The sequence below is a fragment of the Bos mutus genome, chromosome 11 (genome assembly GCF_027580195.1).
Source record: "Bos mutus isolate GX-2022 chromosome 11, NWIPB_WYAK_1.1, whole genome shotgun sequence".
In the NCBI taxonomy this organism is placed as follows: domain Eukaryota; kingdom Metazoa; phylum Chordata; class Mammalia; order Artiodactyla; family Bovidae; genus Bos; species Bos mutus.
Genome location: NC_091627.1, coordinates 58,845,850 through 58,863,606, shown reverse-complemented (window position 1 = coordinate 58,863,606; position 17,757 = coordinate 58,845,850). Strand labels below are relative to the sequence as shown.

General features: G+C 44.8%; 1 protein-coding gene across 2 annotated transcripts in view; it reads right to left on the bottom strand.

Annotated features, from left to right (window-relative positions):
* Window positions 1-8,702: 8,702 nt before the first annotated feature.
* The window catches only part of SMYD1 (SET and MYND domain containing 1), a 46,953-nt gene continuing 37,898 nt past the window's right edge, over window positions 8,703-17,757 (bottom strand). For both annotated transcript variants that reach the window (XM_005900371.3, XM_070379461.1), the window contains 4 exons: window positions 17,189-17,281; window positions 13,427-13,590; window positions 11,885-12,053; window positions 8,703-10,722 (listed from right to left, as the gene is read on the bottom strand). In XM_005900371.3, coding sequence (XP_005900433.1) covers window positions 10,564-10,722; window positions 11,885-12,053; window positions 13,427-13,590; window positions 17,189-17,281 — 585 coding nt within the window. In that variant the 3' untranslated portion in view covers window positions 8,703-10,563. The remainder of the gene's footprint in view (window positions 10,723-11,884; window positions 12,054-13,426; window positions 13,591-17,188; window positions 17,282-17,757) is intronic.

Sequence of the window (17,757 nt, the reverse complement as noted above, 5' to 3'; positions counted from 1 at the left end):
GGTGGACTAGGTCACTCCCATGGGGATAGAGAGAGCAGGATCGCTGGACAGGCAAAGGGAAGCCATGCCCACAAGTGTGGCCTTGGCAGCCCCACCAGCCCCACCCACCTGAGGACATGAACAAAAGGAGCAGGCCCTGAACCACCCAATGGACAATTCTCCCTCTAGGGAGTGCCAGAAGTGGACAGAGAAACCTCTAGAAAGTCCTTCTGGGCTGTGGGCAGAAGCAGATTAAGGGAGAAGAGGGGTGTTTCCCCAAACGGTTATGAGTTGAGTTGCATCTCCCCAAAACTCACGTGTCAGAGTCCTAACCCTCAGCCTCTGATTGTGACCTTGCTCAGCCATAGCCATTACAGATGTAACTAGGTAAGTTAAAATGAGGTCATGCTGGAGTAGGGCAGGCCACTAATCCAATGTGGCTGGTATCCTTATAAAAACGACAAATGTATGGGGACTTCGAGCTTCCCAGGTGACTCAATGGCAAAGAATCTGCCTGCCAATGCAGGAGACATGAGTTTGATCCCTGTGTTGGGAAGATCCCCTGGAGGAGGAAATGGCAATGCACTCCGTTATTCTTGCCTGGAGAATCCCATGGACAGAGGATTGTGGCAGGCTACTGTCCATGGACTTGTAAGGATTTGGACATGAATGAGTACAAGCAGAAGCAAGATGAGGGCTTCCCTGGTGATCTAGTGGTTAAGACTCCAAGCTCCCAATGCTAGGGGCCTGGGTTCAATCCCTCGTCAGGGAACTAGATCTCATACGCTGCAAGTAAAGATCTTGCATGCATGCCACAACAAAGACTGCTTGTGCTAAGACCTAGCACAGTTAAATTTAAAAAAAAAGAAAAGCATAAGTTTGTGGAAATGGAAACATGCACACAGGGAGTATGCCGTGTGGAGACTGGAGTTATGCAACCACAAGCTGAGGAACTAGCAGAAACCAGGAGAGAGACCGGGACAAGATCCTTTTCCACCTCCCGAGAAGGGGCAGAGCCTTGTTCACCTTGATGTTCGAGTTCTGGACTCCAGAATTCTGAGATAACAAATGTCAATTGTTTGAGCCAGCCAGAGAGCTGCCAAGCTCTGGAATTTCTATCTTACATCCCTCAGCTCTCAGAACTGCATCCAGCCCACAGAAATCTCTCAACAAATGTACCTTGATGATACTTAGAGAATAGACTTATGGTTGCCAGGAGGAAGAGTGGGGGGAAGGGATATTTAGGGAGTTTTGGAGGGACAGTACCCACTGCTGTATTTTAAATGGATAACCAACAAGGACCTACTGTACAGCACAGGGAACTCTGCTCAACGTTATGTGGATGGGAAGGGAGTTCAGGGGAGAATGGACACATGTGTATGTATGGCTGAGTCCCTCTGCTGTTCACCAGTCATACCCCAGTACAAAATATAAAGGTAAAAAAAAAATTTCCAGAAATTCACTTCTGAAAAAAAAATGTACCTTGATGAACAAATGACTCTGTCACCTTTCCCACCTCTTCTCCTCCCTTTTCTGGAGGTGAAACCCAATTACTTTTTACTTGCATAGTATTGCAGGCCACAATGGCAACTCCCTGCCTCTCTCTCTTACCTGTGAACCTTCACCCCACGAACTGTCATCTTCCCTAAAAACAGCACAGGTCATAATGCATCCCAGTTCACTGACTTATACATGAGAGTCAAACTCCACAAATGGCATTCATGTCTCTATAACAGGGATCAGTAAACTTCTTTTGTAAAAAGCCAGAAAGTAAATATTTTCAGTTTTGTGGGCCACCCAGTCTCTGCCACAGCCCACCAATTCTGCTGTGGTTAACACTGAAGCAGCCACAGATGATGCCCAAACAGGTGGGCATGGCTGTGTTTTACTGAAACTTTATTTTTGAACACTGAAATTTGAATTTCATATCATTTTCATGTGTTCTTCTTTTGATTTTTTAAAACTTTTTTTAAAATTAATTTTTTATTTATTTTTAAATGTTGTTTGTGCTGAATCTTTTGTTGCAGTGCACAGGCTTTCTCCAGCGGTGGTATACGGGCTTAGTTGCCCTGAGGCATGTGGGCTCTTAGATCCCAGACAAGGGATTGAACCCATGTTCCCTGCATTGGAAGGTGGACTCTTAACCACAAGACACCAGAGGAGTCTCTGATTTTTTTTTTCCAACCTATTTAAACATGGGGAAATATCCTTAACTCCCACACCACGTAGAAAAAGGTGGTAGCCAGATCTGAGTCATGGACCCTATGATTAAAGTGAAGACCTTGAAGTGGGAAAATTATCCTGGATTATCCCACTGGGGCTAATGAAATCACAAGAGTTCTAAGTGAAAGAGGCAGGCAGGAGGGTCAGAGAAGGAGTGATGTCCTGCTGACTGGGGACCACAAACCAAGGAATGTGGGCATTCTAGAAGAAGCATTTAGAAGCTGGAAAAGACAAGACACAGGTTCTTCCCCAAGGATCTCCTTATTGACTTCTTTCTGCATCCTTAAGAGAAGTAAACCTGAGCCATCCAGGTTAAAGGTTATATCTGGCCTTTAATACACATCTGTTAATTCACTTGTGGGGCGGTGGACAAGAGGCTTAGTCTGAAGGGTTTGGTGTGGCACTGGAAGGCAGAGGTTTCAGAATGCAGAGTTCACCCTTGACTCTTTAATGATCTTTCTATCTATTCTGCTGTATCTATGTAGCAAACTCCACTTTTACTGACTGATAACACTACAAATTAATATGTTCTTCTAAAGTTCAACCGATCACCATGACGTAAATATTCCCACCAAGTCCAGTGGCAGGTTATCAGTGTGATGCTATGCAGAGGTGGGAAGAGGCGTGTGTGGCTGACTGTCTCGAGCTGGTCTAGCACACCACTGCTTGTCTCTGTCCTTCACCCCCACTTTCTCAGTAGGGGAAGGGACACCCCAACAGAAGCATGGGTGGAACGCTCATGGACCACTTAGGATGAGACAGGCACTGTTTTAAGAAACCTATATTTTTAAAAACGTATCTTGGGGTACTCTTTCTACCCCCTTCTGATGTCTATATCAGAAGCTTTCTCTATCTCCTTTACACTTTAATAAAACTTTATTACACAAAAGCTCTGAGCGATCAAGCCTCATCTCTGGCCCCAGATTGAATTCTTCTCCTCCAGAGGCCAAGGATCCTGGCCTCTTTGCATGATTCAGCAACAACCTTTCATCTTGGGGGGCTCGTCCGGGATTCTTCAGGACAAGATGGGAGCTAACAATTCCAGCCTCACTGCTTTGAACTGTATCCTGAAAAACTGGGATAGATTTGATCCCCAGGGCTTAAAGAAGACACACCTGGTCTTCCTATGTGATACTGCATGGCCATGGTATCCATTGGAGGATGGCGAATGGTGGCCAGTTGGAGACACTGGGGCAACTTATTCCGAGCTTATTGAAGCCTCTGGCCCACTTTCTTCCTGATCCACTTCTGTAATGGGACTGTCTGGACAAGCCAAAAGCTTTTCAACAAGCATTAACAGAACTCCAGGAGACGACTCCTGACCCAACCTCTGAGTCAAGCAAGCCTCTATTTGAGCCAGGAACCGAGCTGTCAAAGTGCCAGGAATTGATTCGTGGGTACATCACACTTGAATTAAGAGGTGGCACCATGACCGAAACTAAGTGACTTCATTTTATGTCTTTACTTTCTATGCTCTGACTTTGTACTTTTCAGATGGGCCTGATAATCTATGTGAGCCTACTTCTGCTGACTCCAAAAATCTTGAGTCTGCCATTTAATCCTCAAGACAATGCCTTCCTGTCCTGGGCTCACTCCTACGCAGCATTTCATAATCGGTCTAACTGCTGGGTCTGTGGAGTGGAAGGCTTCCTGTGGTGGACATCTCCACTTCAAGGAAAAGACTTTCTCCAAGTCTGCAAATACATTCAACAACAATCATATGTGATGCCTCTTCTTAAACTGATGACATCTAACAACCCTAAAATGGACTGGTGCAACACTTGTACTTTAACTATGGACATAACGTGACTTTTAATTTTGATTATACATTGTCTCGGTTCGATGACTGTTTCACTATACATAAGGCAAATAGGTCTAGATCTAATGGTTTTTTTACCTGATGTTTATTAAATATGGGATGAGGCTATATGGCTAACTCCTGAAAAAGGACGTCTAATATCTACTGCCCCTATATGCTGGGAAAAAACAGAGCCATCCCCAAAAGTTAGCCAACAACTTAATTACAATGATTGGAAGCAATTGGGATTTTTGCCTCAGGATATATGCAACGTAATCTTTCCCATGTTTTCCAACCCCAGTTTAGGTCCTTCCTTTGTCTGGCCAGGCACTAATTGGGACTGGATATCTCAGTCACGCCGGCTTGCTCCAAATGGGACCTATTGGATATGTGGCTCTTACCTATGGGCATGGCTTCCCCCTGGTTGGATAGGGAGATGCACCCTAGGGTGCCTTTACTCGTGGCTTTATGTTTTCAGAGCTTCCAGAAAAATCTGCTGATTTACCCCACCTTAAACTCCATGGGCAAGGTCTGTATTTCACTAGTATGATTATTTGGCTGCAGTGTTTGTTCCCTCTCTGGAAACTACAGATGTTATGCTACGAGTAGATGTTTTGACTAATTTTACTCAACAGGCATTGCAAGATTCTCAAAAAGCTATTTCAGCTCTTAAGGCTGAACAAGCACAAATTAGAAAGGTGGTTTTACAAAACAGATTGGCTTTAGATATTTTGACAGCTGCGCAAGGAAGAACTTGTGCCATTATTCATACCCAATGCTGTACATATATACCTGATATGAGCACTGATGTTACTTATTTTTCTAAACACATGAACAAGATGATTGGGGCTATGGACACTCCTGAAGCCTCAATTGCCTCACTTTGGGAGACGTTAACTAGTTCCCCATGGTGGAAAACTATCTTAATTACAATAATTCTGATTGTTGTAAAAAAAAACCGTATCTCTTATAGTAACACTCCATGGTATGTAGAAATAATGAAACTGAAGCATGGATGAAATAACCAGCCCAAGATCATCTAACTAATATCAGGACCACTGATATGAACTTAATTTGTGTCAGTGTACATGATCTTAAAAACTACACTGAAGAATTCTCTAAAACTGCACTAATACAGTAGACACCAGCTACATTAGCTATTTTCATTGAAATATAGTAGTTAAAAGCTCAGTTCGTCACTCATACTAGACGCATTTCAAGTTCTCAGTTGTCCCATGTTGCTAGTGGCTACCATACTGGACACAGATAAAACACATTTCCATCATGACAGAGAGGTCTATTAACACTGCTTTAAACAGACTGTCAGAAAGAAAGAAGCCACACACATTTGCTTGGAAACATGGAAATTTAATAGCCTATTTGGACTGCTATAATAAAAACTCAAGATACATAGTTCTATGTCTCTTGTGCTCTGATCTAAGCAAATTCATTCACTTAATCATTCATTCAATACATATTAACTGAGCACCTACTATGTCCCAGGACCTGTGCTAGGTTCTGGGGATAGAAAGATGAATAAAGGGACAAAGCTCCTGCCCTCCAGAGGTTTACAATATGACGGAGGAGGCAGACAAGTAAAAAGGCGATATAAGGTCATGAGGAAAATGTTATGATGGGAGATTCAAGGGTAATATGACAGACTCAGATAGGCAGCCAGCTGAATCTAAAGCTTTCAGGAAGGGCTTTACAGAAAGGGTGATTTCCAAAGTGGGTGCTGAAAGATGAATAGGAGTTGATAGGTTTTGCATATTTTAGACACAATGTTTCGAAACTCAGAGAGGCACAGGAGGACATGGGTCACCCAAGGACCCATGAGTAAGTGGCCCTGACTAAAATCTCAGATGAAGTAAATACACAGTAAGTAACTAGACCAGTAGTCAGATGTTCTCCTTGGGGGCAATGGGTGTTGAAGAGGAACAGGCGCAGGAGTAGGGAGAAAGGAAAGAGAAAGAGTTCCCTTTTGGACATGATGAGTTTGAGGGGCAGAACGTTCGACAGGAGATGTGGGACTAATGTTCAAGAACAAGGTTAGAGGGTACAGACTTAAGAGCATCAGCCTCAAAAGTATGAAAGTGTTAGTCACTCAGTAGTGTCTGACTCTTTCCGAGTCCATGGGCTTCAGCCTGCCAGGCTCCTCTGTCCATAAGATTCTCTATGCAAGAATACTGGAGTGGGTTCCCATTCCTTTCTTCAGGGGATCTTCCCAATCTGCAGGCATATTCTTTACCATCTGGGCCATCAGGGAAGCCCTGAGGCCGCGAGGAAACAAAGAGCCTGGCTGAGCTCCTGGGGGAAGGTGTGCAGAGGGAGATGAGGACCAACTGAGAGTGACCAGAATGAACAAAACCAGCTCTAGGAAATACCAGCCTGTCAAGGGCAGGAGAGAAACCTCAACAGAGAATCATTACAAGGATGTGGTGCCCAGAAATCAAGGGCTGTGATGCCAACTGAAGCAGAGAAGCCAAATAATACGAAGGCTGAAATGGCCCACCATGAGTCGACCTTGGAAGGCGCCACGATCATTCTGCAGTGGGTTCAGGAAGAAATGGAAAGTGAAGAAAGCTAAATTCCAGTATACAGTAGGTGCAGAAAAATGCTGTCTGATTCCACTTATACAAGGTACCCAGAATAATCAAATTCATAGGGCCAGAAAGTACATTGGTAGATGCAGGGCAGGGCAGGGAGGGGAGTTAGTATTTAATGGGGACAGAGCTTCAGTTTAGGAAAGTGAAAAATTTGGGAGATGAACAATGGTGAGCACAACAATGGGAATGTACTTAGTGCCACTGAAATGTACAGTTAAATATGGTTAAAATAGTATGTTTCGTATTATGTAACTTTTACCATAATAAAAAAAAAGCTTTTTTTTTTTTTAAAAGAGGGACTTCTCTGGTGGTCCAGTGGCTAAGACTCCGTGCTTCCAATGCAGGGGGCCTGGGTTCGATCCCTGGTCAGGGAAATATATCCCACATGCTCAAGTAAGAGTTTATGTGCCACAACCAAAAAAAAAAAAAAAGCCCAATGCAGCCAAAAGCAATAAAAAATTTTTTTTAAAAAGAGCTGTTAATAAACATGGGAGACAAAGCCTTTTAAAAAATAGTTAACCTTAAAGATTATGAGTCCCCTGCAAGTCAATTAACTGCTTTAAATAAGCCAGAAATGTGAAGAATCCAAGATGAGAGAGAATATAGGGGAAGCGAGGTTTAAAGACCCAGAAGGGGACAGGAGTCCAAGGCGCAGGTGGAGAGTTTGGCTTTGGAGGAGAAGGGGGTGTGAGGAGGGGGGACGGGAAGGACAAGCACAGATATGACATGTGTGAACCCACGTGGGAAGAGGAAACTGAGGAAATCCCATCTCCTGGCCCCTCCATGAAGCAGGCAATGAGGGCCTGCTGAAAGCTGAGAACGCAAGAACAGGAGTGAAGAGCTGAAATAACCACTGGGCAAAGGGGGAGCCAGCAAGGGGCACAGGGAGCACATCTGGGCTGCACCCCAAGGCCAGCTGAGGTTGGCAAGGAGTCTGTGGAAGAACCTGTGATGAAAGGTGCCATTTTCCTGGCTGTGCACAGACCTCCAGGTACAACAGAGGAAAAATAAGACAGCTGAATTAATCTAGGTCAGAACTCTGCTGGAAGGGGGCATGGTCCAAAAGGAAGACAGACACCTAATTTGAGGAAGAGGGGATGGGAAACAGACCAGGAATATGGGGGAATGACCAGCAGTGTGGCAGATGAGAGTACAAAGAAGGAAAGAGATTTGGAGGAAGGTTTTATATGAGGGTAAGTCACTTCAGTCATGTCCAACTCTGTGGCCCCACGGACTGTGGCCCGCCAGGTTCCTCTGTCCGTGAAATTTCCCAGGCAAGAATACCAGAGTGGGTTTCCATTTCCTATTCCAGGGGATCTTCCCAACCCAGGGATCAAACCAGGGTCTCCTGCATTGGCAGGCCAGTTTTTACCACTAGTGCCACCTAGGAAGACTGGGAATAGAAGAGGGACCATTTGAACTGGCACAGTTGGCTCCCTGGGAGAGGGCTGGTTCCATCCTTTGCCGTGTAGTATGTGGGCTTAGAAGAACTGTCACTCTCCCAGTGAAAGTTCTAAAGAAGCAGGTGTCCTCAGTAAAGAGCCAAGTGCCAGGTACAAGCACTCTGCAAAGAGTTGGCATCTTTGCAGAACTTTTTGGACAAAGATTTTGGCACATTGGCAGGGCTGTTAGGTTCCAAGGGAGGTAGTGGATTGTTCTGAGGCTGAAGGGGTGTAAGGATGGAGGAAGTGACTCTTTAGGCACAGGTGACAAATCTAGGTCCTGGGGGGATCATGTGACTTCAAGATGTTAGTCAGAGCTCTGGGGTCAAGGGTGGCTCCAAAGGATATAGAAGACTTGGTGACACTCCCAAGAAGAGGGTTTTGGTCCAGGATCCCCCAAAACACTGGTGATAAGTTTGGGCTCCCAGAAGATACAAGAGCACAATTAGAACAGCTGTCCCAGGCCAATGGGACAGCTGGATTGGTTGATTCCCAAGACCCTCATTCTTTTTTTTTAATGCAATTCTGTGTCAGCATATTTATTGCTTATGTACTTAAGGAAAGAGAAATCAGAATTCAAAAGGTATCACATTTCCATTATTGAAGCATAAAATTGAGAAGCTTGATGACATAAGTTTTTAAGACTCAAAAAGCTCTCTTTATCTCTTTTTATCACTGTAGTTCTATAACTAGGCCATTTGCAAACTATGTCATTTTAGCACAAATTTTAGATAGGCAGTGTATTTGTTTGTACATTAAATCTTACATGATCTGGAACAAAGCCTAAGGCACCACACTTTTGGGAATATGTACAATTGAACTAAATCACTGAAATGTACTAAATAGAATTGACATGTATTAACATTGAACTTAATTTAATGCTTTTTCTATGTTTTTATGGAAGCGCAGTTGACTACCACATTATATTGGTTTCAAGTGTGCACCATATGATTTGACATTTGTATATATAGGAAAAGATCACCACAGTGAGTCTGCTTGTGGTAACGAACTTGTCACCACACAAAGTTACACATGATTTTATTTGTGAGAATTTTTGAGGTTTACTTTCTTGGTGACTTTCAAATTTGCAATATGGTATTATTTGCTATAGCCACCATGCTATACATTACCTCCCTATGACATCATATAACTGGATGTTTGTACCTTGTGGACCCTTTCATTCATTTTTTAAAAATTTTTTTTTTAATTTTATTTTATTTTTAAACTTTACATAATTGTATTAGTTTTGCCAAATATCAAAATGAATCCACCACAGGTATACATGTGTTCCCCATCCTGAACCCTCCTCCCTCCTCCCTCCCCATACCATCCCTCTGCCAAGACCCTCATTCTTGAGTGAAAAATCAAGAGCAGCTCCCCAGGAGATGAGAGCAAGTAGATCATACCCCAAAGAGGTCCCAACCTCAGTGTGAAGTGTCCAGATTAGACATTTCTCCTGGTAAGAAAAGTAAAGAACCCAGGGTATGGACAATGAAAGAAATTAACCCAAGGAAGTCATAATTATTCATAACTAAAAATAGAGATTTCCTGGGGGTCAGTGATGAAGTCTAAGCTGATATAGACCACCCAGGCACATGTAACCAAATCAAATATCCAAAGGCCAGTTCTGCTGGACCCATGATTATCAGGTAGGTGGGTTTCCAAATTTCTCCCTCAGCTTCACCCTAAAGAGACTTGGGCCAGAGAAATCTCAGCTAACGTCCAACTACTCCCACATCATGGGAATCATAAGGCTTGACTCAGAGGGTAGAGAAGGGAGCCACTCCGTCTCTGTTCTAAAAGTAGTTTCAGAATAATCCTGGGAACCCAGACTTTAAACTGAGGCCTCAAGTGGCTTGAGCAAACCTCCCTCTCCTTCTGCATAGTACCCTTATTAAAGAGGTTCTAGTTCTCTGAGTAGGACCCACATGGCCCAAACACAGTCCCATCTTCATAACTCCACAGTCACCTGTGGAAACTGGACAACACTCATTCCAGTCAGCAAATCCTGAATATCCCTGAGACACCTGCACAGATAGGTGAGCAGACAGCTGAGACTCCAGGTACCTGCAACTCTTAGCTCAGAGGTCATCTCCTCCATGACTAACCGCCACCCACCCCCACCCCGCGATGGACACACACACACACACACCCTAGACACATATCCCTCTCTCCATACAGCTTACCATTGCATTTATTGTCACACTGTGTTTTAATTGTTTGTTTATGTTTCCTCTCCCCAGTTACCTTTGGAACTTCTTTATACCTAAGGTCTAGCACCCAATAAACACTTGTAGGATGAGTTAGACCGGGCTGGGCTGGGATAGAGTTAAACTGAATTGGACTGAGTTGAAGTTAAAGAAAATGACACCAGGGATCACAGAGCAGTAAGTTTCCATGGCAACATAGTTGCGTATTACCCTGATTTCCTCAAGGGTCTCCCCAGAAACCCATCACCCCCAGGATGTCTCCCCAGTGCCCCAGCCACGGCGCCCCTCCCCCACCATGCAGGTCTTCATTGCTTCTTGTGGAACAGAGCTGGCGCCGGCTCTCTGCTGGGCTCGGCCATGACCTGCATGGGTTGGTTGTTCAGGGCGGCCTCGCGCATCTTGTGGTACATGAATTCGTTCTGGCGGAACATGCGCAGTTCCATCTCCGTCTGCATCCGCATGGCCTGTGGGACGCGGATACATCGGAAACAGTGATGACAAAGCCCCAGGACGTGTCGGTCTCTGACTTATGTTGGCCCTGCTGGAAAGGACACATATACACCCTACACACACATGCACGCATGTATACTCACACTCATCCACTGGGGGTCGAATGTCTTGACAGTGGGCTCCATTTGTTAGGAAGAGGCAGTCACACGAACCACTGAGAGAGCAGCTTGTGGGACTATTCTCAGCAGAGATTATTCTTAGGAAGTGCCAGGTGGGGACCTGGGTTTGAACCTTGGCTCCTGCACTGAAGTCCCATCTAACATTGTGGGACTTAATTCCTTCAGCCCTCAATTTGCTCATACATGAAATGGGTGAGATGCCCTGTACTTTATAATGTGCCAGGAAGACTACAGCCTGTGACACATAGCAAAACCCTCACCCTCCTAATGTTAATTCAAGAAATATTTATCAAGGGCCAGGCTTCGCTGCAGGGCTAAGGTCAAAGCAGTGAATACGGTGACAATGACTTATTTGACAAGCTTAATATACTGACATAAAGTTAGTCTTCTCGTACGTTCTATGACGCTAGGGTCTGTCTTCTTTCCCTATACTGCTGCCTGAGGACAGGCCTTTGGACTCTGTTACTTTCAAGTAAATCAGTGTTCAAAGCACAAAGGAAACCAGTAGCTATGAAGAGCATTCCATTCACACACCAATTCATCAAACCCTTGTGCCAACCCTGTCTTTTTCCTCCATTTCACTGATAAGGAGACTGAGGCCCATACATTCAGTATTAGCAGCCACACAGCTGGAAAGTGGTAAAGCAGCAGCAGCAGCAGTCTGATTCTAGAGCCTGTGCTCTCTGACTCTACTCCACATAGCAGGTTTTCTAATGTACGTGTTACACACACATGCATACCATTAGGTTTTCTCAGTCTAGGCTTGGAGCATCCTAGGGTTCAAGTCTGAGCTTTGCCATCCACTAGCTTTGTGACTAAGGACAGGTTAGTCTCCTTCCCTGGGCCTCAGTTTTTTCAGATGTAAAATGAGAGGAGGGACTAAGCATGTCTGAATTCCCTCCTGGTCTAGCAGGCAACTAGGGTCTTTGCAAAAGCAGAATTTAGTACTCAGCTTTCATCTTCAGAGAGCCCAGCCCAGCCACAAGATGCCACTTGCCTCTAAGTCCTTGGTGATGGGATGAGAGGGTCCATGTGTGACCAGGAGGATGGCATAAGCTTTGCAGATCATGCCATGCCCTACTTCAATGTTGCCAGCATGCCAGTTGGTCAGCCCTGCCCGCATGATGGCCATGCCCAGCTGGGCATTGTTGTGATGGTACAGCTTCCTGTGGGGACATAGCAAGTAATCATAACCCATATTCCCAACCTGCCTTGCATCTGCACAGCATTTGACAGCTTATAAAGCAACCATGGGACTTTCCTGGTGGTCCAGTGGTTAACAATCCTCCGTCCAATGCAGGGGACACAGGTTCAATCCCTCACTGGGGAATTAAGATCCCACTTGCTGTGGGGCAACTAGAGAGCCTGTGTGCCACAACTAGAGAGAAGCCTCAGCACACTGCAATGAAGACCCAGGGCAGTCAAAAATAAATAAATAAATAAATAAAAGTGACCTCACTGATTAAATCCATTTGCTTTCCCATCAGCCCTGGGAGGTATCTGCCATCAAAGATAGATTGAGGCACACAGAGCTGCAGTCAGATACCAAACACCCCACATGGTGAGACTGTGAGGTGGAGACTCTGACCTGGGCCACTGAGCCAAGTCCTCACAGGGAAACGGGGGCAGGATTGTACTTGGAACTTGAGTACTGGGAGCTTGCAGCCTTCAGGAGTACCCAACCTCTCCTTGGGAAAAAGCTAAGAAGTTTAGGGGAAAAAAATAATTTGAATGCTCTTCGTGGGACCAAGTGGTATTCTTACCTCCCTGGTACCCTCCTTTTGTACCCTCCATGGATTGAAAAGGGTACCCTCCATTCAAAAAATACAACTTTCTTATGCAAAAGTATTCATTTGGCCAGAAATACAAATTCACACACCAATGTGGACACATATGGCAAGAGAAGACATTAGCAGAGGAAAGGTAAGGAAGTTGCCTTTTACAGTTTATAAGCAAGGATGGCCCACACCTCTTTTATTTTCTTTCTTTTTTTCCTTCTCTTTCTCTCTGTTTTTTTGTTGTTTTTTTATCACACTGTGGGGCTTGCAGGATCTTAGTTCCCAAACCAGGGATTGAACTCTTATCCCCTGCAGTAGAAGGACAGAGTCTTAACCACTGACTATCAGGGAAGTCCCTTTCTTTTTTCTTTTGATAAACTCTAAAGCTGCAAGATTGCCTCTGTTGATTGGTTGATTGGTTGGGGGTGGGGGGAACCTTTCTAGGCACTTAAAAGCAAGCCAGATTTAGCCTTAAGGAAACCAAAAACAGAAGATGCCACCCAAATAATAGACAACCTGGAGGTGGGAAAGACAAAGGTTGACACACAGATTTCATCTCAAGTATCAGATCTGATTATTTGGACATTATTGGTGGGCACACCATGATAAAGAGGTTCAGTCATAAAGAGGATGGTGATAGATTACTAATGCCTGCTGTGGGTGCCAGAGGGAGGGATATAGTGATATGCCTGCCATCTTCTTACCATCCCTGAAATAGACACATTTCTGGAGACTACCTGAGACCCAGGATCGTCACCTACATGTAGCCATCCACCATCCTCCTGGCGTAGTGTGAGGCCTCCTCAAAGGCCTGCAGGTAGGAGAGGACCTCGGAAACAATGCTCAGCAGTCGCAGCGTGTAGATGTTGGTGTCGGCAAACACTGGCTCCTGCTTCTGCAGGCACTCCCGGCATAACTTCACAACCTAGGAGACACAAGCCCTGATTGTACTCACTGCACCAGAGCACAAGCTTAATTCACATACGGGAGCATCATGATGCCATCATGGACACTCATGCTTCGAAGACTGAGGAAACTGCTAACAGAGATGGGAAAGCACCAGCTTGTGATTTGAAGAGAAAAATGGTTCCCATTTGGCTAAGATGTAGAGATGGAAAGGGTAACTGTGGGACACAGTGCTGACATGGCAGGATGAGGAGTTACCATAGAAGTTAGTATGGAGTCTGTTAACAGATGAATGGTACATATATACAAGGGAATTCTGCTCAGCCATAAAAAGGAAATGAATTTGAGTCAGTTGTAGTGAGATGGACGACCCTAGAGCCTGTTATACAGAATGATGTAAGTCAGAAAGACAAAAACAAATATTGCATATTAATGCATATATATGGAATCTAGAATATTCATTAGAAGGACTGATGCTGAAGCTGAAGCTCCGATACTTTGACCACCTGATGCAAAGGGCTGACTCATTGGAAAAGACCCTGACCCTGGGAAAGATTGAGGGTGAGGGGAGAAGGGGATGACAGAGGATGAGATGGTTGGATGGCATCATCAACTCAATGGACACAAGTCTGAACAAACTCCGGGAGGACAGGGAAGTGAAGGACAGGGAAGTGAAGGACAGGGAAGCCTGGGGTGCTGCAGTCCATGGGGTTGCAGAGTTGGACATGACTGAACAACAACAAATGGAATCTAGAAAAATAGTACTGATGAACCTATTTGCAGAGAAGAGATGGAGATGCAGACATCTTTCTCTGTGTCCATACCTCTGCCATGTGAGGATGCAGCGAGATGATATGCAAGGAAGGTGGCCAGACAAACATGAGCTAAGTTTCCTATCTGCTGTATGTATGTGTGCTAGTCAGGAGTTTCCTTAGCAATTGACAGAAACCTAAATAAAACTGGTTGAGAATAATGGAATCACACAATGGTATATTAAAAGGAACTCAGCCATTAAAAGGAACAAAACTGGGTTATTTGTAGATGTGGATGGACCTAGAGCTGTCATACAGAGTGAAATGAAGTAAGTCAAAAAGAGAAAAATAAATATCGTATATTAATGCATATATGTGGAATATGAAAAATGGTATTGATGAACCTATTTGCAGGGAAGGAATGGAGACGCAGATATAAAGAATGGACACATCAGGGGAAAGAGAGGGAAGGACAAACTGAGAAGGTAGCACTGACATATATACACCATTATGTGTAAAATGGATAACTAGCAGGAAGCTGCTATATAACACAGGGAGTCCAGCCTGGCACTCCATGGCAACCTAGAAGGGTGGAATGTGTCAGGGACGGAGGCTCAAGGGGGCATTGATGCATGTCAGAGACCTCCACAACATTGTAATTATCCTCCAATTAAAAAAGAAGTCAGTAGGGAGTTATGAAAGCTATATTCACACATTACTTCCTCTCACAACAGCATGACGAGAGAAGTGCTGCTAATATCCTCATTTTCCCCGATGAGGAAACAGAAGCACAAAGAGGGTAAGCGCTTTGCTGAAGTTACACAAAGAGTGAGCGATGCAGTGCAGATTCAAACCAAGCAATGGAGCTTTATCTTAACCATCATGTCCATGATTCTCCATCGTGGCTCTACTTCGGAATAATCTGGAGAGCTTTTTTTTTTTTTTTTTTAATACCTTGAACAAGTAAAATTTCTACTTCTTAACTATGCTTCAATAAAGCTGGAAAAACATAAAGAGTATACCACATGCTGGAAGATATGACCCCTTCTCATGAAGTATTGCTTATAAAGCAGTGCTTCACCTGAGCCTTTGACAGCCTTATAACACTTTTTATTAGGCTAGGAGGATGTGTAGTACGGTAGGTGATGTAACCAGTAGAATCCAAGCTATGGCTCCATTTCCACACCTCTATGGCTATAAAAGGCATCATTTGGACTAGTGATACCAGTATGCACTCAGGTACCATTGGGACAAAATCTCTGTAAGTGCCTGGAGAGCTTTTTTAAATCCCGGTGTCTGAGTCCTACCCCAGACCAAAGAAATTAAATATCTAGGGGAGGGACCCTGGCATCTGTAGCTCGTATCTGCCCCCGGGTGGCCCTTATGCACAGTGACATTGGACAGTCATGACCTGCTAGAAGTGTACAGGATGGATTGGAAGAGAGAGGGTCCAGGAGACTGACTAGAAGGAGGCCACATTGGTCCTGGTGAGGAAGAAGATGGGCTCAATCCCAAGGGACTTGGAGGCAGGCTTTCCTGACTAATTCACATGTAGACATAGCTTCAGTGATGCCCTACAAAGTCAGATGGTTTCTAGATTTTAGTGGTTCATAGCTCTCCTCTCTTTCCCTTGCCAATCTCATGGAAGAAACGTCACACAATTCTTTCCATTTCTAATGAGTGGGAATTAGTTTTCTCTGAGATTCTCCCAGAGGCCCCTGGGGCAACTGGGTGGTGGTGTGACGGAGTGTGAGCTAACAAGCCATCCATCCTGAAAACAATCATGAACTCATAGGCACTCTCCAGCCCTACATCTGGCCCTGCCCAGCTTAAGCGCAGAAGAGGACAGACAAAGAAGAAGAGAGGACAGAGGAATGGAATCAGGAACTGAAGCTCCTACCTCAAACCTCTAGATTTTCTATATTGCACAGCAACACTTTGTTCATGGGACTCTCCCTGAGACTTGACAGACTCCTGGGAGGCAAAGCATGTCCTGTGTTGGTCACCTCAATAAGGGCTCAAAAATAGGCAATGAATGAATGAGGAAAGAAGAATGAAGACAACGGACAAGCTGACAGAAATGAACAGAAATGAATCTCCCACACTGCCACACCCTAGTGGCATCCAAACCCAGCCACACAAGTTCTTTAAAGAGCTTGGAGGGGGAAAAAAAAATACTGTGATGATCCCTGTGTTCTGTTGCAGACTGGGTGAATCACATCTCAGGGGGTGAGACACAGGAATCTGTATTTCCAACAAACTGCCTGACAGAATTCAATGCAAGTAAGTGCTCTGCAGGTCAGTGCTGGTGGTGGGTCTCAACTTTAGGTGCACATTGAAATCACATGGGAGCTTTAAAAATCTTGATGTCTGGGTCCCACTCTAAGAGATTCTGGAAGGACTGTCCTGAGTGTCAGTATTTTTCAATGATTCTAGTGTACAGCCTGGCTCTAGCGTACAGCCAGGGTTGAATGCACAGTTAGAAGAGCCTGGAAACTGTAGACAGGACACACGTTCAGTTACCAGAAAGCAAGCCATCCACTGCCGTTTCCATTCCTCCATCCCTGATGCCAACCTAAAATATTACAGACCATCCCCCAAACCCCAGGGACATTTGTCAGGCTGCCTGTGCTTTCCTCAAACCCAGTTTTAGTGAGTTGAACCATCAGTGAGAACACGCCCCTAAAAGAGGCTGCATGGCTTAAGGGCGAGAAGAGTCATGGTCTCAACCATGGGCCATCTTCCAGAAAAAAAACCTGTTTGGTAGCCTCTCCGTCTTGACTGCCCCCCACCATTTCCCTCCTTTACTAGAGAACACTTCTGCCCTCTTCCCCACCCCTATCCCCTATAAAAATGAATTTTTACCTCGTGGTACAAACCCTCGGAGCGAGCCTTGTCGATTTTTTCCAGTGTATCCTTGGAGAATTGTATCATCTCCTTCACCACCTCCTGAGAGGGCTGGGAAAGGAAGGGACACTGAGCTGGAGACCCGTTCGTGAGGCAACCCACCGCATCTCTGAACAGCCAACATTTGTTTTATTGGAGTATAATTGCTTTACAATGTTGTGTTAGTTTTTGCTGTTCAACGAAGTGAATCATCCATAACTGTACACATATCCCCCTCCCTCTGGGACCTCCCTCATACCTCCCTACCCCGCATCCCAGAGAACTGAAGTGAACTCCCTGTGCTATAGAGGAGGCTTCCACTGGCTCTCTTTTCATACATGGCAGAGTATATATGTCAATCCCAATCTCCCAATTTGTCCAACCCTCCCATCCCCCCGACCATGTCTACTTTTTAGTTCTCTATGTCAGCGTCTCATTCCTGCCCTGCAAATAGGTTCAGTTGCTCTTGTTGACATTTACTGTAGTACGAGATTAATGCCTTCCTCCTTGTGAATGCTTCATTTCTGTAAATGCTGCTCAGGATCCCT